Genomic DNA, 12,221 nt, shown 5'->3' with positions numbered 1-12,221 from the left:
GACACTCCTACACCTCTGTTATGTGATAACTTGAGTGCTATACAGATTTCTCATGATCCAGTGAAGCATGAACTTACTAAACACATTGGTGTTGATGCATCATTTACTCGGTCTCATTGTCAGCAGAAGACTATTGATCTTCAATATGTGCCCTCAGAATCTCAATTGGCAGATTTCTTCACCAAAGCGCAAACAAGAGCACAACATCAGTTCCACTTGATCAAACTCAATGCTTCAGATCCTCCTTTTCCACATTGAGTTTGAGGAGGGGTGTTAAGGCCCATTAGGCCCAGGTCTACTGCCTATATATATTATATAGCCCTTAGGGACTAATCATCAATTGTCAATCCTAAGGTTAGTAACACGTAACATACTTTGTTAGAACTTTATGCTTGTCCAATGCCCATCACATGAGATTCCTAAGTATTTTAGCATAGGACTTTTCCAAGTCGATAAAAACCATGTGCAAGTTCTTTTGCTCCTTATACCGCTCCCTGACTTATCTTGTTAAGAAAATTGCTTTCATGGTTGACCTTTCGGACATGAATCCAAATTGGTTCATGGTGATATTGTCATTCCTCTTAGTCGGTGCTCAATAACTATCTCCCATGATTTCTAAAGTTATAATTTCTACAATGATATCAAAATTCCTATTTCAGTGGCATAAGACAAGGGCATTCTAGTCCCAAAGAATAAAATGCATTCATAAGGTTTAACCAGCTACCAGAGGCAATACCTCAACAGCTCAATGATATGTTAAAGGTTATATATCAATACCGCTGGAAGTTCAAATGGTTAGATCAGGCAGAAGATGGTTGTGAATGGAATAGCTACTTAATACAGATCAATACAACATTAAACATTGAAATTTTCAAAAAAAATTGTGGTACCACTGTGCCACACAAAAATAGAGGTTGATCTGATGGCATTACATTTGAATTGTGAAGAAAAGAACATCTAGCAATCTAACCAAGCATTGCAGTTTACATTTGATGGCATTACAGTTGATCTGATGGGATACTTTTAAATGGAGCTTATCTAATTCCGGTCAGTTTACAGTTCAATCCATGTATAGGAGTCTTATTAATAATGAGAATGTGTTTCACCAAAAGCAAATTTGGCAAATTAAGTTACCTGTTAAGATAAAAATCTTTATGTGGTACTTATTGAAAGGAGTTGTGCTGACAAAAGACAATTTAACAACACGCAACTGGCAGGGTAGCAGTAAATGTGGATTTTGTAATTTGGATGAAACCATTCAGCATTTATTTATTAACTGCTATTTTGCTCATTTTACATGGCGGTTATTATCCATCTGTTTAGGCCTCCTGGGTCCTAGATCTGTTAAACATATCTTTGGGAGTTGGTTGACGGGGATGGATCTAAATACTAAGAATTTGATTATTACAGGTCTCTCAGTACTGTGCTGGGCTATTTGGATAAGTAGAAATGACTTAGTATTTAATAAAGTACATATGTTGACTTATTTGCAGGTGCTATTCAAAGGAACTCATTTGCTCAGACTATGGGCGCAGCTACAGAAAAGTGAAGCAACAGATCTTTTAAGAAAAGCTTGTCATCATCTGGAGTCGGTGGCCATGCAGTTTTTTGCTTATCAGGGTTGGAGGTTTTCAAACAGGATTGAGTTGTAATAAGTCACTTTTAAGAGAGTTTGAGTCGGTGAGGGGTAGGGGAGCTATTAAGTCTTTTAGGCTTACAGTTTTGTCCTGTTTTTGTGAGCTGTTGGATTTGTTTCAAGTTGTGTGAACTTGGCCTTACCCTCGAAAGAGGCGAAAGCCGGATTTTGTTCCATTATCTAAAAAAACAAGCATTGCTAGGTTCAGATGTTCTTTTCTTTCTGAAGCACAAGTTTTTGACATAATACTACTTCTAAGACATTTCAATAAATTTCAGGATGTAAAGTTTTTGTTAGACTAGTGTGTGTGCTACAGCTGTAAAGGGTCTAGGCCCAGCCCACATACCAATCTGTACTACTTATTAAGTAAGCAATAGTAGTCTGCCTCCCCTCGTTCTGCCGTTCTGCCGTTCTGCCTCCCATCTATCTGGACCGTTTGTTTCTATTAGCTATGCCATCCAGCCGCAAGCGCCAGATCCAGCCGTGCCCGCCCCCTCCCCGCCGCGCACCAACCGCCCGCCTCATATGCACCGCCCCTCCACGGACTCCCAGCCGAAACCCTAGCTCTGCTTGCGGCGGGCGGTAGCGACTGCGCGCGACGTGGAGGAGGCACCCCCACCCGCCCGCTCGTCCGCCCCCCGCCGTCCTCCTCCCGCGGATCCACGGTGCACGGTGCAGGATCCACTCTTCTCGTCCCCTCCGCCCGCCCGTCGTCGCCCTCCTCCATGGATCCACTGCGCTCGGCGCAGGAGCTCTTCACGCGTGTCGCCCTCCTCCATGGATCCACTGTGTTCGGCGCAGGAGCAACGAGGGGCGCGCGCGATGGCAGTCGACGGTCTCCAGGGAGCGAAGAAGCGCAAGCGCGAGCACGCGGAAGGGAAGGCAAAGCCTCGGAAGCAAGTCAAGGGAGGCGGGGACGGAGCGAAGTGGAAGAGCCACTCGGCCGCCGGCGGCTACACGACCCATGGCGGCGCCGGCGAAGTTGTGGCGAGGAAGAAGACCCCGGTTACCCCCAAGGAGAAGCGCCTCGCGGCCAAGATATCTCTTAATTGCTCGTTTGTGCTCCGAAGCGCCTTTGTATGTCTGAGCTTAGGTTGACGGACGGGCTGGACTGTGGCAGGAAATGTCGAAGGCCAGAAGATGAAGAGGAGGCAGCATTACAGCCTTGAGAAGGTACTTCAGTGCTGTTTTTCCGCACCATATGTTCCAGTTTGGGGCTTGCACCACCTATGTTCAGGTCATATTATAAATTAAGATTCTTATTGTAATACTTTTGATGACAAGCTGCATCCTGATTTGCACTATGATGGATCGGTCCGCTGTGGACAGAGTTTATGTTAAACACATCAGCCTGCATGTAGTTGAATGTCCAGAGAGTCAGTTTCTGCAACTAGATTTTGCTTGCCCTACTTTCTTATTGAACGGTTCTTTTGATGATGCCATTATGTGCTCTACTATCCAAGCCTGATTTTTGCCTTTTTCGATTTTGAATTTGGGTGTTGCCTCCACTAGATCATCAACACCAACAAGTTCTTCAACCTTGACTGATGTTTGTGGTGACAGTAAACTCGTCAGTTTGCTAAATTCAATGCTTGTTTGCTCTGTTTGACCCTGAATACTGGCAAGAACTAACAAAATTGTGGGAAAGGATGAGATGTCACGATGTGAGCAAAGAGGAGAGGTCCAAGTAAGCAATAGGGTCACAGTCTTGTATCTTTATGTTTGCATTCATACATTAACATAATTGTCACCATTCCAGGACAGTAAGTCAGGCTATCCATAAAATGGATGGGAAATATTTGGACATTGCCACATCACATGTTACTGCACGTGTTCTTCAAGTAAGCTTAGCACACACAGTATTTGTCGTCCTACACGGCCTTGCCCTCGCCCTTTTCTTGCTTTGTCGTCCTCTCCTCTTCCTCTTGCGGGCGCCATGATCCGTTTAGCGAATTATGCATAGCATGCGCCCTTCGGGTGTTGATCTACCAAACCCCATCCGTGCACGTTGCCGCGTTTGTGCTGGCCAGAGTGGATCTAATGTTGAGGCCTTGGGAAGACGAAGGAGCGTGTAGTTGGCGAGATACATGAGGCCTTAATTATATAGACACACACTTCTTTTTGATGCAGTCTGCCATGGGTCATGATCTTGTATATGCTCCAAAATGGTAGACACGATTACCTCAAAAATGTCATCTTTTATCGACTTCATAGAACTGCCAAGGATCCTATTTTATATCTAACTATAATAGACCAAGCGGCCAGAATAACGAGATGAATCCATTTACCCTCAGCCACCACTCATAGAACATCGCTATACTGATCCTCATGTTTCCAACGTGGACGTGGTTAAATTTCAGGAAGTGTTGGTGACGTGCTTGTGGATGTAATGCAATTATGCAAAACATTCATAAGATTGCTTGTGTACTTGATTAGTATCAAGGTTTCAAGGAGCAATGACATTTTCTGAATATATTTGTAGGACTACGAATTTAGTTACTAACTGGACTACTTGTAACAAATAATGTGCCTGTCGAATAACCAGTTGTAGGTCAAACACAAGTCTTCGGTGAAGCTTCCCTGTGTATTGCTTTGGTTGTTTAGAAAAATCACTTCCTCCTTGGCGAGCAAATGCCAACCTGAATGTCAGTTGATCATAAATTCATAACTGATCCAAAATCCGGATTTGATCAACATAAGGAATCGGTCGATGATGACACCATTGATATTGATGTGGAACTCTATGAGACGGTCGACGGTATTGGTAGTTATAGCGATATCAACATGCTATTTGCACTTCTGATTTGTTTTGGCCATCTTTGTCATGGCTATTGCTTACTGTCATTTTTGGCAATGCAGGGTGAGATAGAGAACAAGGCCATTGTCAACCAAGATGAATCGTTCATGGATATTGACAGTGCAGAGTGCGGACTTGAGGAACCAGCTTGGAGTAACAGAATATGCTGAAGAGCTTTACAAGTTTTACAGAGAAAATGAGGTGATTTATTTGTCAGACGATACAGCTATCAGTTTCTAGCTGCACACTATATAGCTGACCAGTGCATTTTGCTTGTTTAGTTCACTAGCATATTCATCCATTGAGGTGGTTCTTTTTCCCTTTTCCTTTTGAGGAGCTGACTGCTTGTCCGAGAAAGTGTTTTAGGATCGTTTTGCACTAGAAGGTTCAAATAATGTTTGGTTAAAAAATGACATCTGTTATAAGATAGAGGCTATAAATATAAGATAGAATATACCCGTTCTTTAGTACAATGTGGCCGCATTTATTTCAGCTGCTCAGATTTGCCACTCTTGGAGCTTCTAGGGGTTGTCGTGGTGTTTCCTCCCATGATGAGCTTGATGTTGTCTGTGTTGCCGTCACCAACCTCTCTTTTGTCAGTGTCACCACTGGTAGTTCTCAAACACAATTTCACCTCCTTACTCCTTAGTTGTAACTTGCTCCATGTATTTTCATCTGTTCAATTTTCTATATGAAAGTTCTTGGTGGCTTGCAAGTAATATGCCTTCATCTAGCATGCCTAACAACATAAATATTTTTTAGTTGACTGAACTGCAGACTGAAACGTCTTATAATTATAATTTGGAAAGGAGGAAGTAATAAACAAAAAAGATTGACTGAACTGCACCAATGTAAAGCTGGTTCACTCGTGTAACTGATGCGATGCAGTATGCAAAGCTCCTGCCTTTGACCTTGATCCACATGCTTGGAAATGTTTTCACCAATATGAGTTTGGGTAAGGTGGTTGTCTCCTTCACCCACACCATCAAGGCCATGGAGCCCTTCTTCTCGGTCCTCCTCTCTATCCTATTCCTAGGAGAGGTAATTGGTTGGTTCGCACCTTTGCTAGATTGTTTGTCCTCAAAGGTGGAATCCTTCATATAAACATCTGTTCTACTGACAGTTCTGTTCCATTACCTTTTTAGGATTTTGCTCCTACACCTATTAAATTATTTAAGGTACCCTTTGATGCTTCAATCTGTTTTAGAAATATCTAAATTCCATTGGATAAAGAACACATAAGTTATACACTCATTTTTTTAGAAGCTTAAGTACTGAATCTGTTAAAGGTTTATTTCCATTGAGCAAAATAAATCTACTGTTACTGATGTTCTTAAGGAGAACATGGAAGCTATAAAGGAACACTGATATATATCACATAAACGGTTTGGTTTTTAATTCAACTTTAATGATAAATTGCAAACAATTTTTATAAACCAAAATCCGCATATGCTTACTATTTTATATCCTATTAAATGTAAAACTGTACTCATAATAAGGACTAGAGGAGGACGAGGAGATGATTTGGTGCTACGAGGGTCAGGCCCCATCTCCAAGAAATGGACCACGCTTGGCTATTGCCACCACCTGCACGCCCCGCTTGCGACGCAAGGTGATGCTTTTGTACTAAAGCCAATTTTAATGACTGCTGTACCTGCTATACTTGATCGTGTTCGTGATGGTGTACGAAAAAATGTAATGTTATTCGCTACAGTTAGCTCATACTTTGCCTTTTGTGGTCTTTCATGTTCTTGCAAACTGTTCTATTTATTTCATGCTTAGATGAATTCAGGTTGATGTAAAAGGAGAGTTAGTGAAGAGATTATTTGATATTTCTATAGCCATCGTCTAGCCGTTGTTAATGGAAGCTGCTTTGGTGTGTGGAGACTAGAGAAGCTTTTGTGGTGCTTGTCTTTAGAAAGGTTCGTGCAATCTTGGGAGGACGATTCGCTTTATTCTTGCAGGTGGATCACCTATTCAGGCCGAGAGCCATCCTCGCCCCAAATCCTCACTGCAGTCGACGACCACCTCCCATCTACACCAGGACCAAGAGGCTCATGCTGCAGAGGTACAATACCCTAGACCCCTCACTGCAGTCGATTGTACCACTGTTTTGTACCAATTTGTAAGTTGTCGTAGCAACGCACGGTCACCCTACTATGATTTATTAACCTATAAATGGTTCACTGCTCTGAACCACCAAGTGTCAATCACTTAGCCTTCAACATATTTGAGGATGAACAAAATGTTAATCATGGTTTGGTTGTCAATTTACTTGAGGCCAGTATTCTAAAAAATATAGTTGAACCAAAGTCTGTTCCAGATTACACAGCTCGATTGAAGGACTAAAAAATCCTCCTACATTTTCCATTTGAAGTATACTACAAAATATAGAGTAGATGCTCTATATGCAATAAATAGTTTCACAATGCATGTTTTTAGCCAGGCAATAGTATGTCATATGGAATGTGATTATTAACATTTCAATTTCTAGTCTTCACAACCTTTATACTCTACAGGGTGTGGTCATTTTTTTGTTTAATTTGTTTTGTCATTTTCAAATGATGTAGACTGAAAACGCGGATCCAAACTACAAATAGCTTACATATCAAAATTGCCATGTTCTTTTTACAAAATTTCAGGTTGGACCTACCACTGCTCTTTTTAAGACTAAAGTGCCCTGGTCATCCCAAAGAGGAAATCTCTCGGAGAAACAAAGAGTCTTCAAAACGGTAAAAGGGTGGGTAATTCAATGATTTACCTTCCTGCTCGGTTATTTTAGTGCGTTGTTTGCCTTATAGAGTAAAACTTCCCAGTTCCTTATTTCTCCATTATGTTTTGTTTAATTTGTCTTAATTATGCTGTGTACTGAACAAACTTACACAAGAGAAATTCGATCTTTTAAAGGGCCAACTAATGGAAGCTGGAGAATCGGTAAATAGTAGTTTTTAGAGTCTTCTAAGATTTAATAGGCAACTCTAATATTAAGAATAGTAGTTTTAAGAGTTTTAGTTGTCTTATAGTTAAAAATGTCAGAGAGTTAAAAGTTGACTCTAATGTGATAGTTTTTTAGAGTTCGACAAACTGAAACTATGATAGCTTTTTAGACTAAAAGTGTGATAGCTTTTTAGTTAGTCTTTTAGAGCGAGGCAACCTTTCAGACATCGGCCACTGTATTTTTAGTTGATTGACTGGCCTGAGGGTGGATACTTGACCGTTGATTTACCAATGCCTCGGGGAGAAGTTTTCATTGGGGGTCCAAATGTAACTAAAGGCTATTTCAAGAATGAAGCTAAAACAAATGATGATTGTGAGCCCATATATGGAGAACATTATGATCAACACTAATCCTTTCCACAATTTCTGTGTTGCGCTTGTGGTAGCTGCACAAATTGAGCTGCAAAGCTGGGCTTCCCAGCAAGGAATTAAAACAACAATTTCTCAGATTTGTGCTTTGATTTTTTTAGAAATGTATAGTTTTGGCTTGATCACACTTTATCCATGGAGTTGAGGAGGCACTATTTCTATACATCGCACCTTTACTAGATTATTTGTCCTCAAAGGTGGAATCCTTCATATAAACATCTGTTTCTGTATTCTGTCTCTACGGACACCTTCTCTACCAGTGTTGGGTTCTCTTGTCCCTATTGTTGGTGGAGTTGTATTGGCGTCGATGACTGAAGTTTCATTCAACTGGTAATTTATTGCTTTAAAGCGTCAAAGAATTTAATCAAAGCAATATTGTGTATTTGATTCTAATACTAGGAGAAAACAGGATTGGATTCTGGAGTGCCATGACTTCGAATCTTATGAATCAATCGCGGAACGTTTACAGCAAGAAAATTCTCGCTGATAAAGAGGTGAGCCTTTTGCGCTTATAATGTTCCCTAACTGTAAATCCACAACAGTTCAGCACGATATATGTTGTGAACGCTACACCCCCTAACTAGACTTGTTCTTATTACAGGACAGTTTGGATGACATAAATCTCTTCTCAATAATAACTGTCATGGCATTCTTGTTATCTGCTCCACTGATGCTATGTGTAGAAGGAATCAAGTTTAGCCCATCGTATCTACAGAATGCTGTAAGGGTGGCCAGCATGAAAAACAAGAAATTTTGGAATATTTCAACACTTTACTGACATGAAATTGCTGAACACTAAACTTTCTGGGTTTTCAGGGAGTTAATGTAAAAGAATTATTTGTAAGAGCGGCACTTGCTGGGACATCTTTCTATTTTTACCAACAGGTGAGGTCAGTCTGTCTCCGCTCAAAACATTTTTTGTAGTCTCTCGGATGTTGCTAAGATTGTCTGTTAGTGGCTACTGCGGTTGGCTACTTAGGTCCAAACAAACTACTTACGCCAACTGATGTTGAGAATTACATGGTCTCTGCACCTTGCCATAGAGCTATGCTAGGAGCATGGCTCGGTGCTTGGCCTATGCCCCTTGACTAGGAGAGACCATGGCAGGTAGACATACCATATTACCATCTTTGAATCTCAAGCATTATGTTTCTAGGCATGGGAAAGCTGGATCATATGGATGTGTTTGTGACACTCGGTGGTTAACATGACACTAAATAGCTCTACCGAACATACTTATGTTTATGATCTGACTAGGGTAAACACATGGGGGTTCACAAAAAGTCAAGCATGGCTAGACATTAAAACAAGAGAAGTACCTGCTACATGAAATTCATTGATTAGCTTGACATGTTGTGGAGTGTTTTTTATTTTGAAACTCTCAGTAGCCCCCTATTTATCTATTCTCATATGCCTGACATGCTGTGAAATGACACATTGATGATGATTCCTTTGCTGGGCTTTATGACTTATTTACTACTATTTGATCTTTTGTAGGAATGGCCAATGTGTGTCACCTATGGTGCAGTTGCTGGGTATTTGTTCGGAATGGCAGTGTCATTGGTCCTAAGTCCTAATAGCTGTCCACAAGAGAAGGGTTTGTGCAAAAACTGTCTGGCCTAGGCTTCATGACATTGTTGTATTCTTTTGAAGCCTTTCTGCAGTTGTACATCGTTTTCTTGAATGTAATGAAAAGGATTGCAGTTTATTACTATGAGATGCACGTTTGTTGAGAGAGTGTGTATCTGAATAAAAGAATGGGGCTAGAGGTGTAAGAGGCTGGGAAGGCACTAGCGCGCACTTACACATCTCTGTATCTTTAAAGCAACAGTTTCGTTAGTCACTTTCTCTCCTTCGCTTCTCACCTACCAACGCGCGTAGGTCTGTTCCCCTCCTACGTTTCTCATCTACCAAGAGACCGTTACACCATAGATGGGCTATAAGAAATCAACCAAACCCAGTACGACATGAAGCCACATGTAGTGCAGTGCTTCTATATAGTAACACCTCGCTAGCTGAAGGAGGACAAATGGGCTATAAAAAAGGGTTAGGCTCCGATTCAACTCCTACATTTCTCTGCCTTTTGCTTAGGATAAAGTGTAGTATTTAATCTTGTCAGTTTAATATCTTATATATGAAACATATGTTCGCTTTGTTATTAAATTTACTTTGTATACGTATTAAATCTCTACTACTTATTAAGACATCAAGTGTAGCCTGCCATTCCGTGTTCTGCCATTCCCAACCCACACCCATTTCCATTCCCCCGCACACCTCACGCCTAGCTAAAAAACACATGGCCACAAGGGGATTCAAAACCGTGCACCCTCAAGCCAAGGCGAGAAGTAGCTACCGCTACACCACATGTATGTTTAAGTCTACATTTATGACATGAAAAACATCTACTATATTTGTCCCGAAGGCCACATGCTACTCTCCATCGAGGAGTGGTGTCTTCAACTAGAAACCGCAAGCCTTCCTCTCCGCGACGACAACCTCTGTCCCCATAGACCCCCTTCCTGCAACCGCTCAACACTCCGCAAAATCCCTCCCCACGGCCACGACCTCCACTTCTCTCAGTTCAGCGTGCTAGAAGAACATAAATCAATGTGCGTCTCGATTCCTCTCCCGCACTTTGCCGACGCCAGAGCCATCCGCAAACTCCCCTCCCCTTTCTCCTTCCATCATAGAGAGCCGAAAGACATCATAGTCCACAACCTCCCCTCCTCCCTTCCTCCATCGACGCGGCGTCGGCGACTTCGCATACAGACTATCTTGGTCGAGCCTCAGCCAAGAAGGAGCAGTTGAGCGGGCAGCAGTCGAGCGGAGCGAGGAGCCGGAGGACCTCGCCGCCCACAACCTCCCCTCCTCCATCGGCGCACCACCGCAAGCAGCACCAGGGGGGAGAGTCGAACCTTCTCTGGTGGCTCTGTGACATCATCTCCTTCGGCGGCCACCGCAAGCATCATGTATGGTGCCTGCGCGCATAAGAGAAGCGGCCCCTGTGGCCTTACGACATCATCTTCGGCTTTGGCATGCTCTATGGCACCGGAGGCGAGGAGCTCGCAGTCCTTATGACCCTCCGACATTAGCTCCGGCTCCTGCGCTCTCTATGGCATCGGAGGCGAGGATCTCACGGTCTGTCAGGCTTGCGCGATGCAGCTGGACGCTTCCAGGATCCTCATCGCCAACAGCAGGGAGCGATTGGTAGCCAGAGACGAGGACAGGGGGAAGAAGAAGGTCAGGATCCTGGTCATCGCGGTCGGCGTGGGCGGCTACAGTGGCGCTCTACCTCTGACACAACAAGACGACGCTGGCGTTGTTTCTCGGGGAGCAGTCACGGTGGCTGTGCCACAATGCGGAGCCATGGCGATGCCAGCGCCGTTGGTCCCGTCGCTCGAATGCGAGGAGTTCAGGATCCATGACCTGACTCGCATCATCGACAACTTCTTGGAGGAGAAGAAGATCGAGAACAACAGCTTCGCGTCGGTGTAGCGTGTCAAGCTTCCCGACGGGCATGATGTGCTGCCTAAGCGTGCTCGTGACCAGCCCTTGTTGGCCATGGCGCCAAGGCCCTGCTTGTATAGGCTAAGCAACACCAGGTATCTGACGAGCGCTCGCTCATCAGGTCGATTTGCGTGTGCGTTGCGACGATTTTTACCGTGACCCCGCCCGTGTTGAGGGGCACCAACCTCAGCGTCATTTTCCAGGACACCAAGTGTAGCAGATTCTTCAGCACAATCCAAGGTAGGAGCATTCGAGCAACCATCCTACTACTATGTTTTCTTATTTTCTTTCTTTAATTAACTTTCATGGGGATTAGGGATTGGATTTTCCAACCTTGGTGATGAGATTTCCATGAATCATGATGTGATATGCCTCATCTATTTTGGGTGCTTATTGCACTACCAAAACATGTCAGCATGTGGGACTTTAATTTGTGGGTGCAGCCACCATCATTATTTTTTTTGATTATTTGCACTCTTATGGGTTCCATTTTTCAAGCTCCCAAATCTGATAACTCAGGTATGTTTAACACTGTCTTAATTTTCTTTTACTAGATCTAACGACGATGTACGAGGGAACTTCTTTCGACAAGTGTGTGACGTGCTCTCTAACGACGAGACCATGCAGATCGTGGTATATATAGAAGTCTGTATGGTACTGATGATTGAAATGTAGTGGTGAAATAACTATATTAAAATAACAAAATTTATGTATTGCCAGGATCACAAAAGGATTATGAAACATTTTCTCATAACAGTATAACACATATTTTATATATAAGTTATCATAGTATTATATGGTCCCGTTGCAACGCACGGGCACTCACCTAGTCTATCTATTATTAGGGCAGCCTATCCTAATTTAGAATTAGGGTTTCTATTCCAATATAGTATCAAGCCACTTTCTCTGTATCCC

At 42.8% G+C, this 12,221-nt stretch overlaps 1 protein-coding gene across 1 annotated transcript; it reads left to right on the top strand.

The window, feature by feature from the left end:
* The first annotated feature begins 5,250 nt into the window (after positions 1–5,250).
* On the top strand, positions 5,251–10,789 carry LOC103645622 (phosphoenolpyruvate/phosphate translocator 3, chloroplastic). Its single transcript, XM_020544298.1, has 6 exons — positions 5,251–5,474; positions 8,044–8,129; positions 8,209–8,293; positions 8,401–8,520; positions 8,616–8,684; positions 10,490–10,789. The coding sequence occupies exons 1-6, from the start codon at positions 5,316–5,318 to the stop codon at positions 10,787–10,789; spliced, it is 819 nt and encodes a 272-aa protein (XP_020399887.1). The 5' UTR covers positions 5,251–5,315.
* Positions 10,790–12,221: the final 1,432 nt, after the last annotated feature.

The sequence above is a fragment of the Zea mays genome, chromosome 1 (genome assembly GCF_902167145.1).
Source record: "Zea mays cultivar B73 chromosome 1, Zm-B73-REFERENCE-NAM-5.0, whole genome shotgun sequence".
NCBI classification, from domain to species: Eukaryota; Viridiplantae; Streptophyta; class Magnoliopsida; order Poales; family Poaceae; genus Zea; species Zea mays.
This window is presented reverse-complemented; position numbering and strand designations above follow the sequence as displayed.